This window comes from Macrobrachium rosenbergii, chromosome 8, assembly GCF_040412425.1.
Source record: "Macrobrachium rosenbergii isolate ZJJX-2024 chromosome 8, ASM4041242v1, whole genome shotgun sequence".
Taxonomy (NCBI): domain Eukaryota; kingdom Metazoa; phylum Arthropoda; class Malacostraca; order Decapoda; family Palaemonidae; genus Macrobrachium; species Macrobrachium rosenbergii.
Window position 1 is genome coordinate 9,998,070 of NC_089748.1, and position 26,611 is coordinate 10,024,680.

The 26,611-nt window shown below is 38.9% G+C and overlaps 1 protein-coding gene across 1 annotated transcript in view; it reads left to right on the forward strand.

The window, feature by feature from the left end:
* The window catches only part of LOC136840600 (NBAS subunit of NRZ tethering complex-like), a 791,298-nt gene that overhangs the window by 54,692 nt on the left and 709,995 nt on the right, over nucleotides 1-26,611 (forward strand). Inside the window, 4 exon segments of the mRNA XM_067107278.1 lie at nucleotides 2,418-2,504; nucleotides 10,357-10,497; nucleotides 19,769-19,889; nucleotides 20,551-20,994. Coding sequence (XP_066963379.1) covers nucleotides 2,418-2,504; nucleotides 10,357-10,497; nucleotides 19,769-19,889; nucleotides 20,551-20,994 — 793 coding nt within the window.

The window sequence follows — 26,611 nt, forward strand, 5'->3', positions numbered from 1 at the left end:
TAGTTCCAACGATTCCTCCGAGTCTCTTCCCCATTAGTATCCAAGTCAAGCCTCTACTCCCCATTCTTGAACACCCTCACCTCATCAAGGACCCTCCATTTGCAATGCCTCTTCTTTGCCACAGTAATAGTCTGTTATCCTTATCATTCTTCAGATTCATAAGATCTGTGCTTCTTGTGTTGGAGCAGGAGTAATTTTTGTCGGTAATAGAACTCTATTACTGAGTCCCCGTAGGGGGTTAGCGCCGTCAGTGCTCCTCATGCAACCCCTTTCGTTCCTTTCACTGTACCTCCTTTCATATTCTCTTTCTTCCATCCTACTTTCCACCCTCTCCTAACAATAGATTCATAGTGCAACTGCAAGGGTTTCCTCCTGTTACACCTTTCAAACCTTTTACTGTCAATTCCCGTTTCAGCGTTGAATGACCTCATAGGTCCCAGTGCTTGGGCTTTTGCGTAAATTCTATACAGTATTCAATTCAATTCAATTCTGTTATTGAGTAGACCTGTTATTTTATTTGTATGATGCACCCTTTTAAGGTAACTTGAATATTAACATTTCAGAAGTTTTTCTGTGTTTGAAGACACATCATAGTGTAGCAAAAGATTTAGTATGCACTGGAGGAAAAGGAGATGAACAAAGAGGTAGTCAAAAGAGTAAAAATATGTAAAAACATGGAGCTGAGATATGTAGAAGGCAAAACAAGTGTAAGGAAAAAAGTTTCTGCAAATTTATCATCAAAGCCTAGTTGAGGATAACTGGTGAAAAAATGGCTTACAAATGGCACAGAAATATTTGGTGTGACACTGTGAAAGAAACAGAAAGAGAGACATGGTATTGAAATCAAGATGTATAAAGGGAAACAAGAAAGAGCCCTCAGGCTTTGGCAAAAAGGTGTCCAGGGAGAAGAGGGGGAAAGCTGAAAGGCTGTTGGCAAGGCCCTAGCAGAAGGGTGTAGAGGAATGGAATCAAAATGACAAACAACAGAAGGAAAAGGATATTTAAGATGAGAGTGGCAAAATTAAAAATGAAGAGAATGAATACTGGAATGACTGAGACTATTTAAAAAATTCTCCTAATGAAAAGAATTAATTTAAATTAGAGATGCTGGCATTATAAAAGGATCAAAAAATGAAAAGTCGGGAAGCTGCAGGACCATCTGGAATAACTAGTGATTTAGTAAAAACAACTGACCATACTAATGGAAAGATGATTAATAGGACTGGAAAAGGAAGGAAATAGCATGACACTGATAATATAGAAAGGAAGAGGCAATGCACCACAGCTTGGAAATTGTAGAGGAATAAAGTTAGTTAGTATTAGTTCATACCAAAGAAATCAACAGCAAAGACAGTCTTTACAGTAAGGCAACTGCAAGAAAGTTATGCATGAATATGGTGAGGTGATATTGAATCTTGAGAAGACATAAAATAGATTGCTAAGTTGGTCATTTATAGGGGAATTCAAAATCAGATGGTGCTGAAAAGACTGAGCTAGTGCTATTGATGCTACTGTACCATGACAAAATCTTGTGAAGACAGTGAAAAAATAAAATAAATGTTGGTGTCTATCATGGATCCATCCTAAGTCGTTTGCTGTTTAGTATAGTAATTTTAGGATGGTACTGAGAAGTGTAGAAAGGGAAGCTTATGGGAGATGCTGTATACACATTAACAGAAAAGAGGTTATAGAGATGTGTGAAGGATGGAAGAGTGGAATGAAGATTAGAAGATAGAAAATTGTAAACAAAGTAAAGATTATGATGGTTAGAAAATAAGCAAAAGGAAAATTACAAGCATTTAAGGGAGAGAGCATCTACTTTTCTTTTTCTACCCAGTTTGGAGCAGCTGGGATTTTTACAAATGCATGAACAGGTTATGTAAAAGTAATTGGAACTTTAACTGAAAAATATGTTTTTAAAAGGCTACATTAGTTTGAGTTTAAACACTTCAGGTACAAAATTTTGAATCATTTTTTAATTCAAAATTTCAAACGTCTTGTTCTTCTGGGATTGCTGTTCGGCCTCCCTAATTGGAATGGTTTTACTGCTCAAATTGGCTAGGGCCTCTTTGGTGGTAGAGTACTTAGCTTAGAGAAGATGTTACTCTTGTTCTTTCAGAAATAACTCTAGCTTTTGTATAATTGCTGTGCCTTGAGCAGTATGCAAGAGTAAAGTCAGAGTTTTGTACTTATCAAGCATAAGCACAGTTAAGAGTTTTGTACTTATCAAGCCTAGAAATTATTTTGAGTGTTATATTTTTTATATGGTTAGTTTTTAATTATGGATATAAATGTTTTTCCTGAAATAATTATTTTATATATATTTTTCTGTTTGAAAATAGTGGTGTAAAGGTATACTTAAAAAGATTTGATACAGTACTGTTGGTACAATTTTAATGTTTGTCTATAACCTATAGATTCCGTGAAGGAGTAACCCAGCTTGACACCAGTAATGCCCTTGCTGCACTTCTCTTCTGTGATATTAGAACTCAGAAAATCAAATGGTAATGTATTCTCTTATGCCCTTTAGTTTGATAACCTATAGTATGTAAATGATTTAAGATGTTATTACCATAATTTTTTTATAGGGTTGAGTACAGTATCTTGAGTTCCTTTATCATTACTGAATTACAGTATTAACTTTGGCAGCTTCAGTTTTTTTATTTTCTTGGACATATTTTATAGAAATTTAAATAAATCATTACATGGTAGAGTTATGTCCATTACTAAGTACTCTACAAACCTCATACTTTACATATTCTACACTACACTTTATCAAGTGGTATAACATTTGAAATGAGGAGTTTGTATTTGTAGATATTTTTGTTATTTAAACTCTGGCATGCCTCCATATAGACCGCTTAATTTGATGTGCCACATGTGCTAAAAAAAATTCTTAGTACAGTGCAGTGTAGGATAAGTAAAATAAAATAAGATTTTTTTGTATGCTGAATAAAAAATTACATGATTTGATAATAGTTATTGAATATTAATGTTAAAGTGATACAACATATTCAGATAGATATTTAGATTGATATTGATGATGCATAAAGCAGCAGCTTGCTTTACCAAGTTTTGATTACCAGCAATTCATTTTGTTTGTGAGATTTAATAAAGACAGTGATACTGTGAAAAGCATTCATGCAAAGTAGTATTAAAAACAAACCCATCACCCATATACAGCCCATGTTTGTGGTCTTCAAATATCCCTGACACCGCATACCTTTCTCCATGAAACAGGAGAGCAGTAGCCCATGGACCTTCAGGGTACTCACCATACACATGCCTCAGTGTTTGTATCTGCAGAGCTATTAAAAGCTGAGCAGAATATTTTTTGTTTCATTATTTTATTAGTATTTCATCCATTTTATCCTATCATCCTTATCTGTGATAATTTTTCCATTAATGTACCTTAATCTTGTTTCCTTCAATTACAAGGGTTTTTTTTTTGTGATTGTGCTGTTTTGTATTTGACAGAAAAGTCAAATAATTTTTTATTTGCCATCTTACTCTTACATGACACTACCCTTGTACAGTGTATGGTATTGTTTTTTGGTTTGGGATTTTGTATATAAATTTGCTGCCCATCCCTGATCATCTGTAGTATGCCTTGGCAAACTCACAGAAGGTTGTCAGGTAAGCCCTCCTAAGTGTATATGCCAACCCTAGACAGGTACTCCTATCTTTTTGTAGTGGATGTTGCAATTATGTTTGCATGCCTGATCTTGTTACTAAACATGGTGGGACTGGTCATCTGCAGGAGGAGATCCTACAGATGAGACTGACTAAGATGGGTGATGCCAAGGGTGTGTCTAGATCATCTGTCAAGATGATCTCTCTTAGTAACAGTCAAGGGACATTCATCTTCAGATGATTAGATGACATGTTCAACTGATTAGGTGCACCTCAGCCCAGCCATTAGCTCAGCCAGCCTACCCAACTTCTTTTCTATGGTTTTGCCAATAACCTGGTAAGTTCGATGTAGCGAACAGGATCGACCATGGGACTTCAAGGGAGAGTGGTTCTTTTGGGACTATTCCTCAGAGGGACAGGACTCTGTCCAGAGTGAAGAACTACACTCCCAGCACACGCATTGTCGTTGAGTGACACAGAGATTCAGCAAAAGGGGCTGAGATAATATACTCATTTGCTGGGATCAGTGTAGCTCCTTTGATTCAGGACAGGAAGTCCACTATTCTCCCAATAATGACCCCCAGGACTCCGATTACCCCAACCAGGTTTGACAAAATACAAGACTACAAGTTTTGTGAACAACTGGATGATGACAAACTTGTGGTAGCCATGGCCTTGCAGGATGCAGTGTCCTTCTTGGTGGTACTTGATTAGGTGGGCAGCATCTTCAGATTGGAAAAGCATTAGAAGCTGGAAGAGCAGGTTTCATCTGTATTGTCCAGGAATGACCTGGTCCAGGATGACCCAGGAAACCATGTTTTTGATCTACCCCTAGCCAGTGCAATGTCAGCCATCATCACAGATATGAAGTTTAGTGAGGAAAGCATTACATTTGTTTTTACGGAAATAAAAATCATTGCCTTTTACATCGAAATATACTCAGCACGAGCTGGAGTGGTCATTGAACTTGGTAATAAGCTTGTTAACTGGTAGTTAAGGGGGGGGCTGAGTGAGGTAATACCCCTACTCACCTTATGCCGCTAGCCACTTGTTATTTGGTTGCTAGGGAGGTTGGTCTCTCTCTCTCTCTCTCTCTCTCTCTCTCTCTCTCTTCCTACTGTTATTGAATGTTGATGAGTAGTAGGATTAATTTTCTTTGCTGGATTTTTTTTTTGCTAATATTATTTTTCCTTTGTGGTATAAAAGAAAAACATAACACCAGTGCAAGGGGTATGGGTGTCCTTGTTGGAACTTCATGTCACCCATGACACTTGACCTCACAGGTACTGTTCTTTATGTTGGGGGAAGGTGTGCACCTGTTCTTCCCAGTTCAAGGAGTGTGTTGAGGGTTTCTCCTCAGTGGAAGAACTTTGGTAGTGGACACGCCTCTGGTGGCACCATTGAATCTTCTTGATTCCATCCTCTCTCCCTCCTCCTTTAGTATTCTGCAGTCAAATGGTAGTGTTTCCTACCATGGGAATTGGGGGGATGGTGTTTAGTACTTGATACGTGAAGGGGTCATACCACCTACTCTCTTCTTGTAATGACCCTGCTGTTGGATTTGGTGCCCCTTAGTTGGGCCTTGTCCCCTGCAGCAGCTTCCCCTTCTCATTATGGAGAAGGAGCTCTCTCCTTCCTGCTTCCACTGCTGCATTTGCAGCTGCTTCTTTAGCTTCTGTAAAGAAGGGGGACCCTCCTGCAGCAATAGCCCTTCCAGTGGCAGACCTCCCCCCATTGATTTTTTTATGTTGACATCTTTGGTTCCTGCCTTGACCTTCTCTTCAGCATCCAGGAACAGCAGAACCCAGGAGAAGAACAGAAAGAAACATTCCTGGTGCTCTCCTTTGTCCTCTTCCTCCTTGTTGAATTTGTCTTCCTCCTCCTTTTCATCCTCAACTTCTCTTCCCACAAGTTGCAGGGTATGTGTATTCTAAGTCCTCTCACAAGAAATCTTGTTGGGCTTCATGCAAGCACTCTCCTTTCTTGTAGGAGAGTGGGGAGTCTTGGTCTTTGGCACTTGATTGTCTAGCCTCTGGCAGGGTAGATGTTCCTGTACCACTTAGATAAGAGGACTGCTTCTGACTCTTTCAAGCATAATTCTTCAGGATCACCACTGGATGAGCCTGCATGTTCTGCTCATGCTGTGCATACTTAATCTCAGGACTGTATACATGTAGTTTCTTGGAACAACCCCCTGCCCTCTTGCCTCCAATGAGACACATCTGGAGGGGTGTGCACAGTCCATTTGTTCAGTGTGAGTTCTTTGGACCATGTGGGTACAGACAGCAGGGTATGCCCTGCCCCCCTCGCCTCTTCTAGGGTAATTCGGGAGAGTCAGCACTGTCATCTTGCTTGGCAAGTGTGCTTGTTCCTTTGTACCTTTTACTAGCTTGGGTTTTACAAAGTATAAGGGACACTATTCAAATGGTTTTCACATAGTAGCTGTACCCTTGGTTTTGGCCAAGCCTTGTGTATGTGGTGTTGCAAGAAAGCCTGCTCCTCTCGAATGAAGACAAGGAGCCCAGTCTTCTTTGCCTTAGAAGGGAATGCAGTCCTTCAAGCTCTTTTGTCCCTCTCTCTCAGCCATTGCTAGTGAGGGAGGAAAAGGGAAAAAGAAGGAAGGGGGTCACTGAGGGTAGCAAGTCCCCTTCCTCCACTGCCATGAGTAGCAGATTGCCTGTCTCACCATTGGGAAGTGTAGCAGACTCCTGGAGCAAAGCCATAGATAGTATCATTCCTTCAGGACAGATGCAGGATCCTTTTGAAGGACTGTTGTCCTCACCTATCTCAATCACAGACGTTGTTCCATTCATACCCTCTGGATTCATCAGAGTCTCTGGCCTTGTCAGCAAGGATGGAGATGATGGAGGAGGGTGCAGAGAAGTTGTAGAGTGCCAGTCTTTGGGTTTCTACATGGTGTAGAAAGCATTTGGTGGCCAGGTACATAATCAGCCTCTCTCCACTGAACAAGTTTGTCCTCCAAACGCATTTCAAGATGAAAATAGTGCATTTGGTACTAAAGTCCATCAGAGAGGAAGACTTCACGCTTTCGATAGACCTGAAGGATGAATATTTCCAAGTACCCTTTCATCAGGACCCTCGGAAGTTTCTCTGCTTTTTCTGCATGGGGATCATATATTAGTTCAAGGTTCTGAGCTTTGGACTGGCAATGGCCTCATGTTGTCACTTATAGTCAGCCTGGTCCCACTTGAGGAGATTGTGGTAAATTGAATGAAGTCAAGTCTCATTCCCAGGCAGCAGGCAAACTACCTGGGCATGTTCATAGACTCAGCAGTGGTGAGAGCCTTCTCTGCAGACTCTCCAGTGAACATGTACAGGAAGGTAATGACGCACTTCCTGACCCAGCAGTAACAACCAGCTAAGTTATGGCAGGTGGTTCTAGGTCACCTGTTGTCCTTAGAGAAGCTTTTGTCTCATGGGTAGAACCCCCTATGCTTAATTTATTGGTAACTGAAGCAAAACTGCCTGCTTGTTGGGATCTCACTTCTCATCTCTTTCCTCTTGAATTGAGATATCAGAGAGGAGCCAACATGGTTGGCAGATTTTCAGGGACAGAATGGTTTCCACATTGTTGCTTAGGAGGAAGGCTGTTCAAGCCTGGGGAGTCTCTGATGCTCGACTTGTTCAGAAAAATTGCTGAACAGAAAGCTTTCAGTGTTCTGTCGTCCAGGGTCAGATCCCTGTCTGGTGGCGGAAGATGCCTTTCAACACCCTTGGAACAATCTTGGTGGCTAAGCCTTCCTGCCTTTCAGCTTGATCCACATGGTGATCAACATTGTTTATCACATTCGGTCTAAGGATGACCCTGGTGTGCTGGTGGGTCCTTGTTGGCCTCAGGCTGTGTGGTACTCAGATCTGCAGACTCTCTTGGTTAAGTAGCTGAGAGAGATCCCTTTGTGGCCTAGTCTCCTGTGTCAGCCACACTTTCAAAGGTGTCACCAGGTAGCACACTTCATTCAGCTTCACATGTGGAGGTTATCCAAGATATCCTGTGAGAGAGAAGTTTTTCTCACAGGGCTGTGAGGGAGGTGTCATAATACCTAAGTTGTTCTGCCATGAATTTGTACCAGGAAAAGTGGGCCATCTGTGATTGGTGTTGTAGAAGGCGTCTCTCTCTTTTGGTGCATCTGTTCGGCTGATCAAAGGCTTCCCCATCCACCTTCATCGAGACAAACTCCTGTCAGTGTCCTCAGTGAAAGGCTGTTGCTCAGCCTTGCCCCAGGTCTTCCGACTGAAGGGACTTGACCTTTTCACCCCAGTGGATTTTTCCTTGCTAATGAGAAGCTTTGAACAGTCTTGCCCTCCTCTGGGGCTATGTCCTCCTAGTGGGATGTATTTGTCATCCTCTGTAGCCTAACCAGGACTCCTTTCAAGCCCCTGGCACAAGCTTCGGATGGAGATCTTACCCTTAAGACTGTTTTTCTCTTATCTTGGCCTCAGAGAAAGGGTGTGAGTGTTACATGGCTTCTCATCTTGTCTGGCTCTCTGAGGGATGTGGTGCCCTCTTGTTCTCCTTCTTGTGGCAAGAACTCAGAACTTGTCAGCTATTGAAAAGAGATTCAAGAAAAGAGATTCAAGAATTTCTTAATTCCTCTCTGAAATTTCATTATTGGTGACCTGGATGAGTTGCTGACGTGCATGGTGTGAGCCATTAGATACTTCTTGAAATGGTTAGCTTTCTGGGATCAAAGTGTCAGTGCCTTTTCGTTAGTACAGGCGAGTGCAGGGAGGTGTCCAGGAACACCCTTTCTCTCTGGCTTCATGAGGTGACCGGATGGGCTTGAACTCACCTGAGGAGGTTGTCTGCCTCTGTACTCATGCAAGAGCCCACTAAGTCAGAGGCATTGGACTGCCCCTAGCCTTTTGTAAGAACTCTTTTGTGCGTCAGGTAACGAGTGTGTGTGTCTGGCATCAACAGACAACCTTTCTGTTTGGAGGATGACTCCCACAAGTCCCTGGGTACCTTTTCCTTGGGACCTGTGGTGGTTGCTCAACAATTTGTTTAGGCATCCAGCTCTGACTGGACAGAAGAGTATCATGTTTGACTACTTTAGCTTAGTGTAAGTCTTAGGTGTGAATGTGTAGTGGCCAGACTCATCTTCCTATCTTCCTCATTTGAAGTATCTGCTGAAGTCAGACCAAGTACAGGCAATGAAACTTTGAACATTCAGTTGAAGTTTAGTTCCTCAGGTGTTCCTCCCTCCACCCTCCCCTTTAACAAGGGGGGCTGGGGTGTGCCAAGGTAGTTTATTCTGAATCTGTTATGTACTTGGTTCTCCTAATGCTTTCCTTACTAGAGTGAGTCCTCTCCCTGGGTTAGAGGCTCACTCACGCCCAGGGCCCTACTCCTCTGTCACCCCATTTGCCAGATAGATAGGAAGTTATGGGAGTCACTGTATCCCCAACTGGTGTGTGCAACCAGGAGCATGACACGTCTTTGTAGGACTCAGTTCTGGCTAGTACAGTTGGTAACGTGTTGACCTCGTAGTCTCGGGGACTAGCGTTCATTCCCCATCAAGTAGCGGATAGTGAGACTGTCTACTGGATGGTTACTGCCATGAGTGGTGACATGGTAGGGGGTTGGGGTTGGGGTTACCTGGCTGACGTCCGCCCGAGGCAACAGCCTGTGGTAGGACTGGAACCAATAACTTTAACTTTAACTTTGCTAGAAACAACCTCCCACCAAAGGAGTCATATATAATTATATAAAAAGGCGATGGTTTGTATTTCTGTTGGAACAAATAACAAAATTTTAAAAGTAATTTGTATTTTTTCTCGGTGTAAAACCCAGAGCCCTTTATCATAATCCAACTTCAGCCACCCCGCTTGTTACCAAGCTCAGTGACCATGCTTGGGATGCTCCTATATAAAAGGCTCTGGTTTGTGTACCTAGGAAAATTGAAATAAGTTTTAAAAATTTATTATATTTATTGGTATGTCATCTTTTTCTGTTCGGCCGACGTATGAATTTATATAAGTGCTTTAATTTTACATTTTAAAGGAGCTTGTCTCATAATGACCCCCCCGAGTTACCAAAGCCTAGGGTTCCTTACCTGTGGTAGTCCTCAAGTACTTCCCTGAATTTTACAGGTCCCATTCACTTCTCTTTACCATTCAAAAGCTTAGCTCTCTCACCTAATTATGATTCAGGCTGTAAGTGATGGGTGTGTGAAATGTACTCTCACCTCCTAGCCCTGTTATCTATGCAAATGAATCCTTCCAGGCATACATGTGAGTGTTAATGTTTTTAGCTCAGAGGTTTGGTTAAACTGTGTTTCATCATCTCATATTCAGACAACAGGAAAATGGAGGCAGGTATTAGACGAGTACCTGTGTGTCCACTTGGCTTGTATATAACAAGCTACCATTCCTCCTCTGTCTTTCAAACAAAAGACTGCGATGTTTTAGACGTTTGAAGACCGCAAATGTAGCCTACATATGATTGATGGTTTTACTGAAAAGATCAATCAAGTTTGATAAGAAATTCAGTTTTTTTTTGCTGATTTTTAATAGAAGTGTCTGTTTTCTTTTCATATCATTTTAGCTATTTTGCTGAGAAATTTTGTCCTCTGTCTGACTGAAATTAGATAAGTTATAAACAAATACTATACCTAGAAATGATGGCACAATAATCTGTAAGTAATGTAATAATTTGATCCTATAAGAATTTCTTTGATAACGACTTATTTAACTACATCACAGGGCATCAGAGCTCATCTTGATTGACTACAAGGGAAATGTCCGGAGTTATTTTGTTTCACCGACTGAGGGATATCAAGAAAGTCATGTTTTCTCGTTCAGTAAAGTGTATTCTTCTGGAATTACAGCAGCTGCTAAATATGGGTAAATTTAGTTTTAAGTTAAGTTTTAGGGTACTCATATTTCTTTTATCTATTTAAATTTTAGGGTACTCATATTTCTTTTATCTATTTAGCTTTTGCATCAGACAGCTCTTGGTAATGCTCATACACTATATCTCATTTATAACTTGTAGTAACTCCATTCGTAACTTTGAAGATTGGCCAATGTCAGAGAAGAACTCCAGTTTTGACTTGCAAAATAAAAAAAAGGAACAACAAAACATAGTTGCATCACTATCACAAGTTAATAGCTATGCTTTGAACAGTGTTTTGACAGTCTCAGTGCACTGAAGTGCTCTGAGTTCAGCTGGCACATCATATTGATCATTGTAGTTTTTGGTTCAGTGATTATAAAGATACTTTGTTTTATGTTTTGCAAGCTCATTGATATTAATATTTAATAAACTTTTCTGAAGCTGACATACCAGGGACCTGAAAAACTTGAACTGATTACCAAGATGCTCTATGTTTATGGTATAAACTGCAGATTTGTTTCATCAGAAATTTACTTGGACAATAGTGTCTCAGTGTGCGCAAGTGAATGGGACTACAGGATTTCAAGATTTTTATAGTTTTGGATGTAGGTTAATCTTAGACAATGGAAAAACTAACTGCCACAAAAGAAAATAGAGGTATTAGACATACCAGATAACAATGTATTACACAGTTACACTGTGGAAAGACACCTTATGAATGTGACATTCCAGATAGAAAAAATCAATAAAGATTAAAAGTCACACAACACAAATATTACTAATAAGAAAAAACATTTTAATATTTAAAACCTGCAAATATTTTGCATATTTTTACCCTTAAATTTTTATATGACTCTGCCGTATTAAGATTTACCAGTAAATCCATGTAACATACCAGCATTTTACTTATGTCAGCAAAAATGTTCTCATAAAGTCGGGTCATTGAGGAGAGTGAAAACACCGATATTGTTGATATACAGTACATCATTTAAATTCATACTTCACTGTTGATTTATCTATTATAGTCTGCAGATATGGGGATGAATATTTGTGGCTATATAGTATATATATTTTTTATTTTTATGATAATTTTGTGCATTTGTTATTTTAACCAAGTATAATTTGTACACATGATTCAGAGGCATATACAGGAATTCTGATTACTGTCTAGTGGAGGTAACCTTCCTCTGGAGTTAGGATAGCCCTGTGGAAAAGGTAACCTTCGGCCTCTAGGATGAAATGTGAATTGAGGGAAAAAGTAGTGTCTTTGATGTTGAGAAATATTGTAGACAGACAGTTATGTGCAGGTTAGAGTGTACATAAACTCTTGAACAGCCACTTGGGATCCTAACTGGTGGGAGTCTGACTTGGAGTTGGCAAAACTGCTTGTAAGGCAACTTTATTGTGTTGGCAACATGAGCTTATGTGGTGGTTTTGTTATCAGTGCTTTTTTCTACACTTTTGTCCTTCTGTTCAGTACCAACTTTAGTATTGGTTAGGAAGTTTTTCATAATAAGTAAGGGGTCTGCTGGAACGGTATCAGTTATTTCATGCTCTAAAACACAGATGAAAGTTTGCCTTAGAAAGAAAGCAGGAAAGGATTGAGAATACAGTACATCACTATCAAATTTATTGAAGTAGCCAAACAACTCACAGCAGCTGCACAGCAACACAAGAAGCAAAGCAATCAAAAGACGTTCTGCACGCATTTTGACATGTTCTTATGACAAAGAAGTAAGATAAAAATCTTTTATGGATGTTCACCCTTTGCCACCACAAGCAACTCAAACCATTTAAAACATAGTAAAAGATGGGATAATGATGGATTACAAATACAGCAAACAACTGGTTGATATAACTACTATATACAGTATACCTAGTTATTCTGTCATCCTCATAGCAACTTGTAATATATTTTATTTTTTAATGGGCCAAGAAAAATCCCAATGTGTCTTGTGAAGTACAGCAGTGTCAAGTTTAGCCAGTAGGCTGTGAGTAGTTAGGTTTGGAATCATGGTAAACTGACCTCCAAAAGCCTCTCCTACCAACGGATTCACATATAAAACATTAGAATTAATAGTAGCTCTTGTACAGTTATTTAAGTTAAAATAGTGGAGGTTTTTAAATATGTTTTTCTTTACAAAATTATTTTTTGGGTACAAATCCATTACTTTATGACTTCCTATACTCTGAGGCACATCAGCTATCTTTCCAGACATGCTCAAAAAAAAGAATCTAGCTTCCCTGGCTGCATGATCAGCTTCCCAAGTCCCTTTGATGGCAGAAAATGGTCAAAGCAGGTGTTATCTCACCAGTCTGCAAGCTGTATGAGAAACCTCACTAGAGGGAGCATGTAACTCACTCATTCACAAGCTGAAGGTAGGGTTGTTAAGAATGCTATTTCTAGGCTAAGATCCCTTGAAGGAGCATCCACCAGTTTATACATTGGATTGGATATGTATTTTAACAAGTAGTAGTTCTAAGATGGGAACTGCAGAGTCTTGGATGTGACTTCCCTTTCAGATGGGTGGCTATGCACCGAAACACCCTGGAAGCACCCAGATTGATGCCTCTACTCTGGAATACCTGGAAGAGGGCAGAGCAGTAACTCCTGATGGCAGTGTGATGTGAGAGGCCTTTCCTGACAAAGCACTGTTGGAGAGACTCCTTGTGTGAAGGTTGAATAGGTTGCGATTATGGTGGTATTTCTAAAAGTCAGGCTTTTTCTAGTATGTAAGGGCTCTTGTGAGGACCACCAGCAGTGTAAGAAGGTCTGGGAACTAGGCTTGCTGATGCCAGAATTGTGATATGAGGTTCCTGTGAACATTAGCAGACTGCTGCAGTTTGCCAAACACTGGCCTGATTAAGGAGAAGGATTCCTAGGCAACCATGCAAGCATTGCTTGCCCATGCTGCCTTTTCTGGTAGGGCTGAGCAGATTGTGGAAGACTGTGATTGAGGCTGATGGTAAACAGCCTAATAAAGGAGCTTCAACTGTCTCCAAAATATACTGCAGATCTATGGATGCATAACCACTCGGCCAGAATTACCTGGTCAGGTTTGCTTAAGGTGTCAGTTACCACTTTTACTTATCGGGTGTTGATCTGAGGATTAGAGTGGTATTGTGAACCTCTGCCCACAGTAAAATATCCACCATCAATCGTTTCTTTGTAGGTTTTGACTTTGGCTCATTTGGCGGTTTCAATTTTATCTTCCACTGAACTTGGTGTCAGCACAAGAGAGTGAGGATAGACAGAAAGATTCTGTTGCATGTGCAGATGATTCTTTGACATCAGGACACAGGGCTGCACCAGCTATTTCTCTGGCATGGAGGAGGTTTTTGCTTTCAATTCAGTCTTTTCTAGAGGAGTTGAATCTCCCTACGTGTCTTGGAGCAGGAGGCTTTGCTACCACCACCCTTGCTTCCCAAGGATTTCCCTCTGATTAGCCTGAGGCTTCCAGTTGAACTCTGATGCTGAAGAAGTGTTAAAGTTAAAAGTTAAAGTTTGGTAGTTTCAGTCCACCCACAGGATATAGCCTCTCGGGCAGATGTCAGCTGGGTAACCCCCACCCCCCACCTGTTGTCACTCATGGCAGCAACCATCTGGTAGACAGTCTCACTATCTGCCCCTTGATGGGGAGCGAGCGCTGGTCCCCAAGATTACGAGGGCAACATGTTACCAACTATACTAGCCAGTGAAATGTTACCAACTGTACTAGCCAATGTAGGAGTGTAGGTAGTGCAGTCAGTGTTTCAGAGACTGATTAGGTCTTTGCTACTTATTTCCTGATGTATTTAGATGGCTTCTTGGGAGCTCCCTTTTGGCTCCAGACTCTGTTTTTCCTTTGGGTCTGGCAGTCCATTTCCACATCACTATACTGATGTATGGGAGGTTTATTAGCTTTATAAGAGATCGGGCATACAGTGGACCCCCCGTCTTCGTGGGGATGCATACCAGACCCCTCTGCGAGTAGTTAATACCCCCTCTAAAAATGCTTATCTTTTTAGAGGGGGTATTAACTACTGCAGAGGGGTCTGGTATGCATCCCCAGAAGACGGGTGTCCACTGTATGCCCGATCTTCTTATGTGCTAATAAACCTTCCATACGTCGGTATAGTGATGCGGGAAATGGACTGCCAGACCCAAAGGAAAAACAGAGTCTGGAGCCAAAAGGAGCTCCCAAGAAGCCATCTAAATACATCAGGAAATAAGTAGCAAAGACCTAATCAGTCTCTGAAACACTGACTGCACTACCTACACTCCTACATTGGCTAGTACAGTTGGTAACATTTCACTGGCTAGTACAGTTGGTAACATGTTGCCCTCGTAATCTTGGGGACCAGCGCTCGCTCCCGCAGTGCACTTTTGCACTCTTGTTATGATAGGGGAACTCATACCTAGAATGTTTAGGGTAGTTGTATTCTAGCCTTTTCTATTTACTTAGGAAATTTTTGGGGAGTATGAAGGTGCCTAGTTTGAGATAGGTAAGAGCCTTCATTCGTTTACCATTTTTGCTCTGCTGGCCAAGGCACAATGCCTTTTATCCCACTGCCATCAAAGTGAGAGTGGTATCCCTTGCAAGGAGCCTCCACATTTTTCAGAGGTCCTTGCAGCCTAATGAATTAGTCCCCTCCTGGCAAGAGTACCAGCAGTTGGATTCTAATCATTAGGTAAGAAGCGTCTTATTCCTAGTGGAATTTTGTTGTTGCCTTGTGGGTTATAATTATTTATCCTCACACCTTTCTCCCACTTCATTTTCTTCAATTTATGAATCAGCTATCACAATAGAGAGGTAAGATTCATTTCAAAAATAGAAATTTTTATAATAAAATATATTTTTTAAATACCTCTCTATTATGTATCCCCCCCCAACCTCCCCGCTTATGTGGAAGGAGAAAAAGGTGAATGGTGAACAATAGGTGCTTGAATCACCTGAAAGGGATGGGTTAATAGATGGGTAAAATTAATTGATCCCTTTAATTTTTAATCTTCACACTGTCATCCTCCCGCCCAATGTGGGAATTACAGCTATCATAATATTAAAAAAATAAATTTTATTATAAAAATTTCTATTTGCAGATCTTTTCTCTTTCACGACCATAGACTCGAAGTCATCAAATCTTGTAGATGGGCCCCAACATTCTCTTGAAATGAATGTAAAGAGTATCCACAGTCATGATGGAAGAAAACAGGGGAATCCAGAAGGAGAAAGGGACATCTTACCTCATAGGTTCCACTTGTCTAACCACCAAGCTAGGTCTGCTAGGAACCATAGAGGGTAAGACAAAAAAGTTGTCCAGTTTATCTGTGGAAGACTACTGTTGGTTCAGGTCCAGCTGCACTTATCCTAGTCTGAGCTGGCTGTGAGGGACTAATTTTCCAAGGAGGTCAGATGGCCTAGCAACCTTTCCCACAACTCATCTGGTGGGGATAAGGTTTTCAAGAACTTTCAGAGACTGTGGAGTCTATATTTTGTCAGTGGTCGGTTGTGCCTGAACATTGATTTATGTAGCTCTATTGCTAGATAAAATGGCTCTTGGCCAGTGTCAGATGGGACTCATACTGGGTGATAGTTAGACCCAAGTGTTAACACAGGCTGGTTAGGTAACTGAGGTGGTTCTGAAGTTCTGTGGAGAAGGATGCCATACTAATCAGCTAATCGTCAAAGTACCTCAAAAACCTGAGGTCTCTCCTGTAAGCCCAACAGAAGCTTGGGGGAGGACATAGTTGCAGATTAGCAGTGCTGTGGTCAGACCAGAATTAAGGACTTTGAATTAGATGAACCTTCCATGTCAAACAAACTGGAGGGAATATGTTTGAAGACTTGTGGATTTAGGCCTGAAAGTATGTCTTTCAAGTCAAGGGATTCTAAAAAGTTCCTCTAATGAAATAACAATAGACTGATGGTACAACTCCAACCAAAAAGAGATCAGTGACAAGTTGCAATTCTGTGATGGGCCTCCATCTTCCTGGTGCCTGGGAGACAACAAACAATTTCTGAAAAAGTTCTTAAGATTACTTATGATCAGTGTGAGGTCTGCGGCAGGAGGTTAAACCAACATTCTTTGGAAACTTGAATTTCAAGTCAGTGACCCCTGTGTGCTTGTTCCATATGAATAGGTTTCATCTACTGAAATAATAATAATACCTCTCTTGTCAAGGGCAAGAAACTTCATGAAGTTCCTTGCATATGACCCATATTGGGTGGGCATACTCTGATTTTAGTGGAAGGCTTGTCTTTAGAAAGGAGAGCTGATAACCTTTTTGTAAGTTTTGAACCACCCAAAGGTCCACTTCTACCAAGTTTTGAACCACCCAAGGATCCACTTCTACCTCCAAACAGTGGTTCCTGAATTCCTGGAGACAAGCTCCTTCTAGAAGCAGACCTGAATGTAGTTGGGTCTGAGTTTCATCTTGTGTGAGTGTTATAGAGAGGTTTCTTGGAGATCTTTACTACTTCTGTTCAAACAAACAGGACAAGCACAGAGTTGTTGGGATTGCAGGATGGGAAGGATTATTAGTGAAAGGCTTCCTGGCTGGTATGGCAGGGGTGTAGCAGGACTGTTCAATTATTTGCTCCTGGAATAAGAGGGTTCAGGAGACCTGTGAAAGTCCCTATGAATCCTATGACTAGTTGATTGGTATGAACAAAGAGAGTTTAACTGGCAAGTGACCTCATGGCAGTTATGGTAGTTGTGGCATCTACTGTCTTTGTAATCTTTCTAGCCAACTGGGTAGGAAAGAGGTTGCAACCCATAATATCAGCTGTCCTGAGGCTTTTGAAGTCAGAGGATGATAGCAAATTGGACAAGCTTCTCAAAATGGCACTCTGTCCTTCATGAAGCTTTTTGCAAAGGAATAGGCCATCATCCAAATAGTAAGGATAGAATCTCATGCTAGAGGACTCACCAAACTCCTAGCCCTTGCTAAATTCTCTGAGTTATCTACAGAATCCCTGAGGAGTATTCTTATTACACCCACCACCCAGTCTAGCCTGTTGGCAACGACAAGCATTTTCGTCAAGAAGCCTTACCCAGACTTCCTCCATTGAAGTCAAAATCACTGTGGGTCAAGGCATCGCCAAGGAAACATCCATAGCTAAGGCTTCTGTGCCAGAAACATACAGATCATTTAGGAATCACCCAGCAGATCTTAATTAATTGTTGGATGTAACTGTTGTTATGACTTACTTGGAGTGTACCCAGAGTTCCTAGAAGATCTATAAGTAGATTGTTGCATTTCATGCACAGACTTTTATTTATGAAAGTGTAGCTCTGCACAGGCCTCTTTATGTAAAGCTATTTTTATACTGTACAAATTTGCCCTTACTTTCCCACTTTCCTTAACTTGTGTAACAAACACATGAACAAAATAATGCCTCTATGCAAATCTTAGATTGAAATAAAATGCAAACATTAAGTACTGCATAATAATAACAGAATTAGTAAATGAATGGTCAAGTTGATGATAAAGTTTGTACAATATTGGAGCTCCAGGGTAAGAGCCACTTGGACAGTTTTTGGTGATTCCCCTGATTGGTTTCTATTTGGAGATCAAGTTGCTTGCATACTGTTGGAGACTTGAGCCCAGCTGAAAGGAGAGCTGCAATTCTTCTGTGAAATAGGCATCCTTCCTAAAGCTCCAACCATCTCTATTCACTGAGATGGTTAACGGCAAGAACAGGAGTTCCACAACTCTTCCTTGGCAACAGGTAACATGCCACTCTTCAAATTTCTCTTTTTATTGAGACAGAAGGTTGCCCGGTCAAGAAATCTCTTCAGGCATTGGATTAGACAAGGCATTGGTTGCCTCTGGAGCTTTTTTAAAGATGTCCTACTCCATTTTCAGATTTGGGCAGCTCAACAAGGCCTTCAGTGACTTGTTCTTGAAGTTTGATTTGACCCCGGTGGTTTATAAAGTATAGGTCATTTAGCTAAATTGTCATTATCCCTGTCTGTTATCTCATCTTCACTTTGTTGGATTTGGAGCCACCACAGCCAGAGATGAACTTCACATTCATCCATCAAGAGGTCTCTTCAGAGGGACACAAGTCAGCTAAAGTCACAAGTACAGTCAACTCCTTTTGCAGATTGTCCATGTAGCTCAATCAGGTATTTACTTCTCTCTTCCTCGAATGTCAGGGGAGGATGGCAAGAGTTAGCATTTGGCAGCAATGCATGGTTTAACATCCTAGATTTTCTTCCCTTTCTTATTGGATGAGAAACAGGGTCCTTACTCTTTGATAGCCATGGAGAAGCATCAGTCTGTGGATTGTGGATGGTGGGGGTGAGGTGTGTGATACACCCATGGAATATGGCATGCACAACCTAAATACAGCCCTTTGGATTTGTACCAAGAACACATGGTAAAGAAATACCTTCTCTAGCTTTAGATAAAGAGGCTATGTTCTTTTGTTTCATGTCTCTATAGCAAGCTTTGTATTGGGAACTGTCAGGATTTAACAAGTTCTGTGACTTGTGAATACATTCTTCTACTAAGTCATTGTTACCATATTTTGATAATCTACAAATGCAAACCTTTTATACTATAGCATTCATATAGTTTACCTCCAGAACTACAGCTTCTTGAGCTTCAGAGTATTTGGTTCTTTGCTAATCTCAGGTCTTGGGCTTTCAATCAGACACTTCATTCCAATCAGCTGTTCAGGGGTTTCTCTTTGATAGCTCTTCAATTTCAAATAAGGTACTGATGTACATGATGGGTTCATACAACCAACAAGTGTAGAAGTGTATTTTTTTAAAACAAATTTAAATTTTTATATACATACCCATTGTTCATCTATTATGGCCAGCCCCACTCACTTCTGGGAACTATACCTAGACTACATGAGAAGTAAGGTTCGATAACACCTGCTGCTAACTCTGGCAGATGATCTGATCTAACTGTCAAAAGGGTATCAAGTGCCAAGGATTTTCAGATTCGTGGATGAACCAGTGATATGAATGATGGATTTGTTTACCAAAAATTTCATTTTAAAATGTAAATGTTGGTTAATATTGTAGTTCATTCCCATGCCAGTGTCTTAGCAAGTGAGAATTTTGGATGTTAATGCCTTTTCCTATGTACTGTATGTTTGATTTTACTACCATTCAAATTTTATTTTATTTTACTGAATTCCTGAGACTGTACATTGCCATTTTATCGTCTATTGTAAGTATACAAATAGACTTTTTGCACTAAATTTACAAAAAGTTTTTTTATTTGTTTTGTTAATTTTTAGTAATGTATTGTTAAATTATTTGAATTTTCACTTACAGGAATCTGATTATGGTTGCTGGCTCATGTAACTACATGAATGATACTAATTTGAAAAGCAGTGGTCTTGGCCATGGCATTACTATTTGGCGTATGATTAATGACTATCCATTTTACAAACAGGTAAGTTATCAGTCATCAATGGCGTTTTGAATGGCATGGTTTTGTGACAATTTTAGTTGGATGTCATATTTTGTCTATGAAAGGTTTTATTACCTATAAAATACTGTATTTGTCGATATTCATGCTGTTTCTGATTGTCACTTGTTAAAAGATTCTGTGGAAGGTACTGTAAATTGAACAGCGTTCCATATTTCTGAGAACTGCTTGAACTTTGCCTAATAATTGCTTGCCTGTTAGTGTTTTCAAATATATTGAGTTCCTCTTTGTTAGTGTTCCAAAATGTACAGAATGTGTTTGTTAGTCTTTCAGATCACACAGAATAATTCTTTTCAGTCTTTCAGATATTCAGAATGTCTCTGTTAATCTTTCAGAATGAGCAGAATTCTTTGTATGTAATTATTACATTGTATTGCTTCATAAAATTCAGTTTTGTATGGTTTTTTATTCTGGTCAGAATTTCTTGCATTTTTATTTTTCCAGATACTGTACTGTTAAGTATATCACTGGAATATAAAATTTTCCTTTTCCCCTGTAGTTATTTGTGATGTAAACTTTAGAACAAAATATTTTTCATTGTCTATCCCCTTCAGCATATTTGTGATATTCACCACCATTTGTATTGAGTGATTTACATTTTAAGATGTGGATGTTTATTACACAGGTGCCTACAATTGATGAAGATGAGTATCTTCCTCCTAGTGTTGGATTAATGAAAAATCTACTAGGTTGGCAGCAGTTACCTCATCACGACTGTATCTTTCACATGTGCGTGTCCCCTAATGGCCGACAGTTAGCAGCACTGCATATGTCTGGGAGTTTGTCAGTTTGGGAATTGCCATCATTGCGTAAAAAGAAGTTTTGGCTTCTGTCAGGTCAACCAGATCATGATGCTGTTAATCCTGCTACTAATGAGTATATCCCTGGCCAGAAACAACGACTTCTTCAGTACTCAGGTCCTTTAAGAAATCACCCAGCAGATCTTAGTTGGTGGTCAGATGCGGCTGTGATATTAGCTAGATACTCTGGTGCTGTTACTGTCAGTTCTATTAATTCTCTAAGAAACTTACTTGGAGAGTCTCCAGAGTTTTTAGAAGGTGTTCCACAGGTAAGTTGTCACATTTTTTGTAGACACTTATTGTTTTACATATGTGAGCTGTTCCTCAGACCTCCATGGAAAGTATTTTTTATGAGGCAAAGTTTCCCATTCTTACCTAAGTTAATTATGTTGTTATAACACAGGCATGAAATTGTGTTTATCCCATTAAAAAAAGAGTTTAGTGTAAGTAATTTAGCCACAGGTCTTAGAAAACAATAAAGGAGGAAGAATACAGAAACATCACATTTATTAAACCGACAAAACAACTCATAGCAGGTACTTAGCTGCACAAAAAGAAGGAAAGCATTCTAAAGTTTTGTACATGAATGATGAATGTAGACCTGAATGATGGGTAGAGTATATGGATGAAAACCTTTCATGAATAGTCAGCCTTCTTTGCCACTTGTAATGATTATAAAATGAGTTGAGATACAGTAAAATTCAGGATTGTTGTTGATTACAAAGACTACAGCAAATAACTGGGGCATGTAATTACTTATTCCTCCATCGCCATACCCTATTTCATTACACAGCAGGTACAGTATAAATTTTGTGGGTAGGAATGCAGAAATAACAAGCAACCTGTAGTGCATACATTAGTAATAAGACATTTTGATAAATAGATGTCTATTTACACCCTTTCCTTCACACTACTTTATTACAACTTCCAGGTAAATGATTATACCCATCATATTAATAAAGTAAGGTGTATGGTACTAAAGGTCACAACCTTTAGAATAGATGTAACTTTGTTTTATTCAGATCTATTCACAAGTTTTTAAAGTAGCCATGAGGAATATTCCTTCTGAAGCAGGATATTGATAAATGTTGATGGGTTTAATATAAAATCCTTGGCATGTATGGAAAAGTTTGCAAAATATAGAATTTTGGGCAATTAACTCCAAAAGTCATATTAGTTTATGTATTCAAGGAAAAGGCTGGTAATCATTGTAAATTTAAATCTCCTAGTAACAGCTTTGATAATTTTAATTGCCAATAAAGAAATAGTCAGTGGAAAGCATAGAGTTGTGATGGAATCAGTGCAAAGATGATTTTAGCTGAAAATGACATCTTTTGTACTGTACTAACTAGTCTGTCTGAAGAAATGGGATTAGGAAACAAAGCCTGATGATTGGTAATCAGAATTCATAGCAAAGATAATCAGGAAAGGTGATCTGACTGAATTTGGTAATTTCTTTCACATTTGTCTTGATAAAAGTATTCAGTATACTCAGCATCGGCATGCTAAAGAAAGAAATTGATCAAATGTTTAGAGACGAACAATAAGGTTTTACAAAAGGCAGGAGTAGTACAGGTCAGATATTTTTGTTGTTGAGACATGTGCAGTAGCATGAGTTTAGAAGTCCCTATGTGATGACCTTTGTTGATTATTAGAAGGCATTTGACAGTGTCCAGAGATCAGTGTTAGAGAAGGTATCCCATTGATTGAAATTGTCTGTGAATAATGCAGATGCAGAGTTGATGGAGTCTCATCGGGTGAATTTGCAGTAAATATTGGGGTGCAACAGGGAATTGCTGTGTAACCTTTGGTGTTTACTCTTCTCATGGATTTTTAATGAAGAAAGTGGTTACAGATGGAGGAGAAGGTTTAGACTGCAGTGGTAATAAACAGTTGACAGGCTTAGGATATGCAAATGATGCTGTCTTAATGAACAAAATACCACAAGATTTACCATTACAGTACATTATAAAATGTATCATTTTTCTAGATAGATGGGACTTCAGATTAATCCAAAGAAAGCAGAAATAATGATAGTGTGTGCAAAAAAGAAAGATATAGAAAGGATTGATGAGGTTGAGTGTTTCAAATATATATGAACAGTAATGTCTAGTATACAAGTTTTTAAGTTGAAATGTAGTGAAAGACAAACAAGGCATATCCAAGAATGGACAAGGCTGAATAAGATATTAGGAATCAGATGGCATGATAGTGTGAAATATGATACAATGAAGAAATTTACAGTTCCATATTTAGATTTATTGATCTCATTTATTTTACTTTGTCATTTATCTTATTTCTTGTTATCTTCCCTGTCATTTATCTTATTTCTTGTTATCTTCCCTGTTTGTCATCATTATTTCTTTTATAATTCATTCTTCTCATTTTCCTTTTCTGCACTGGACTCCTATCTATCCCTGTTTGGACCATTGAGCTTAGCATTCTGTTTTTCCAACTAGGGTTATTCCTTGGCTTGATAATAATAATAATAATAATAATAATAATAATAATAATAATAATAATAATAATAATAATAATAATAATAATAATAATAATAATAAATAGAGTAGATGAAAATGAGAATGATATGGCTTGGAAGGGAATACCTTGCAGAAAAAAGCAGGCAGTACAGTATTGTGGGCTGGGCTCCTTTGATCATCAGAAGACAGAGGTATGTTCAGATGAGAACTGTAAGATGGGAGGCTGGAGATGAGTGGGGATTTGTGAAAGTGAAAGAATAGGGAAGATTTGAGTGGCAGAAATTCACAATGGCCCTTTGCATTGCACAGCATTGGAGGAAAGGAAGTTGAATTTAAATTCATTGTTTTTATAATACAAAAGTTTGTTATACAAAACCTATCTTATCATAATACGCCTTATTCATTGTAAAACGAACCCAGCTACATCAGCTTGAAGAATTGAAAGAAGAAAGGTTCTGACATGGTTTCCAGAGTCTGTCATCAGCATCTCTTATTCTTCTGTATAACTCCAGCTGCTTTGGATGTGTATGGTGCTTCCCAGTGTTTACTCCAATTTTTTCTCTCTTATTGTGGAATTGTGTACATTTCTCTGCTATGTATTTGTATTTTTTCACACAAATTTTTTTTAATGGTAGTTCATTGGTAGTTTCTGCAGCCCTCTCCTCTTCCTTGACTTTTAAGTAACTTAGAGATATCTGCCATAATTACAGCTGGCGCTTGGCACTGTCAGAATACTTTTGCTAGATTTTACCTTTGCGATATCACTCATAAATACCTTGATGTTTAATTGTTAGGACTTACCATCTCAGTAGGCTATGTAATTTTGACCATCTCAGTAGGCTATGTAATTTTGGCTGGGAGGGATCCAGGGCATTCATCTTCATCTTCTTTATGACTTCATCCCTTATATCTTCATTGGATTATCTGTACTGTATTGTCATCTCTCCTGAATTCTTATCTTGACAGTTTATGATTAATGGGTTTATGATAGCAAACCAAGTTTCTGCAATAGAACACATTTTAATACAAACCAGATAATCATAATATTAGTGCCTTTCTCCTTTTTCCTAACCCTTCTGTTGGAAGTTGGCATAGAAGAAAGAATAGTCACTTTATAGCACGCTGGAGTGTGGTGGCACACATCCAGTTGTTTTTCTTCCTTCAGATCACTTGAGTTGGTGCACCTGGATGTGTTTTGCACAGAATGAGGCTGGTTCTAGGAGATTTGCATCCTGGACATTTGTGTCCTGAACAGTTGCCTACCAGACAATTATGTCCCAGGACATTTGTGTCCCAGGACAAATGAATCCCTGGATAATTGCGTACTTGCGTACTTGTTTGAAGGAATTAAAGATAATCTTAAGTTTTTTAAAGTTTAGTTTTGCATAAAATATATTATCAAACTAAAATGTGATTATATCTGAAAAATGTTTACTTCAAGAATCAGAATATTCGTTCAACAACTAAATAAAAAGGTATAAATGTTGTGAGCTATCCCGCTTAAGAAATTTATTTTGTCTTTAGGATGATACCTTTTTAGTAGTGCCATGATTAGTTTATTTGCATTTTTATTCTTCTTTCCACTGGGTTTCCTCTTTGAAAATAAATTTTTTTCTTTTATTCATTAGCCGCCTTCTTTATTGCATCAAAGAATTTCCAAATACTGTAGAGGGGTGTTGACAGGTTACTGAGGACTGCAAAGCATTATGCAATGCCTCTGAACTATTGTTAGATCTGGGCAAGTGGTTTAAAACTTTCTTGAACATTCTAGGACTTGACAGAAAAACTTGGTGCAGTCACTATTCCTATTCTTCATCTTGCTTGGCCAGTGTACATCATTTCAAAATTTTCATAAATTCTTGGGACAAATCACAATCATCTGACAAATCAATAAAGCCATCGAAAACGTCACTTACAGGGAGAAATGATAACAGAAAAACACCTAATTTTTAAACTGAACTCTTCCCTATTTGCTTTCTTAACCCTAGGTCACAGATTTCATTGAAAGTAGACTTTGATAAATGAAAAAGGCATGAGCCTATTGTTGCTTGTGGAGACATTTCTGCAAAACTTCTCTGAGCTCCTATTTCAGAGTCTGTCAACAGTGGTTTTGGATTCAGTTGAGGTTGAGGTTTTAGTTGCTACAAATATGTGAATATTTGGAAGAAGGGCAAAGTTGAGGGGAATGCTAAATACACCCTCTTGGATATGGATGCAATACTGCTGATAATATATTGTTGGGCTAACTCTAAAAGTACCATATGTTCCCAATTAGGAAATATTATAAAATTTTCCAAGCCATCCTCTGTCACAAATATAAGAATTTTATTCTTTTCATCAATACCAGAATCTAGGGCAAGAAACTTTTCTCCAGTCGTAAGGGAACAGTAGGTTTTCGATATCTCGTAATTATTCCTTTGTTGTGGAATTGGAGGTGCATTTTGTGCTTTCTGTCAAGATCAACGCACATTTCTTCCCATTAACAATAAATTAGGCATGTGTGTAACTGAAAATTCATCTTAGTTAGCGATAGTTGCTCCAATGAAACTTCTTGCTGGTTCATATACTGACACTGATGTAGTTTTTAAATGAGAAATAGCTCCTTGTGCTTTGCTTTTTGCTGCATAACATCCATGGTTGTACTCATTAGTTCATGTGATAATTGAATCATTCACAGTATGAATTCTTGCTTTACAAGATTGCTCTACACAGCCCTAGTAAGTTTTGCTCCATTGGCATTTTTCTTATGATAGTGATAGCTGAAGTTCTTGTCCAAAAATATTTTACCACCAGCGTTTGATTTTCGAAACTTAGCCATGGGTCTTGAGATAAAAATCCAGATTCTAGAGATGTTTGTTCTGCAGTCATTGAAAGAGCTAATAAGTGTTTTTCACTGGGTTTAAAAGTTGCTTTTCATACTTTATGGTAATTACTTTTGCTTATTTATCAAAATGTATTGTAACTACATACCAATTTGTTTTTTTTTTTGTAGTGGGTAAATGTTTTAGGGATGCAGTTAGGTATGGCTCACAACCTCTTAGTTAGTTTTGAGTTTATCAATGTATTTTATGAAAAAGTGTAATGCACAATTATCCAGGGACACATTTGTTCTGAGACACAAATACCCTGGGACACAAATGCCCTGGGATGCAACTGTCTGGTATGCAGCTGTCTGGGATGCAAATGTTCAGGATACAAGTGTCTGTTCATCAGTAAAGCTATTTATGATTAATGGTTTTATAAGAAATCGTGTGTTTTAAAAACATCATACTTGTGCAACATTATATTGTCAGTTACATTTATTATAGCATTTTCAAGTAAAAATGCAAATAGATGGATCACAAAAGTTTACAAACTTTATGTTGATAAGTTTGTGTATGCTCTCCATCAGGTATTTTGTATTATT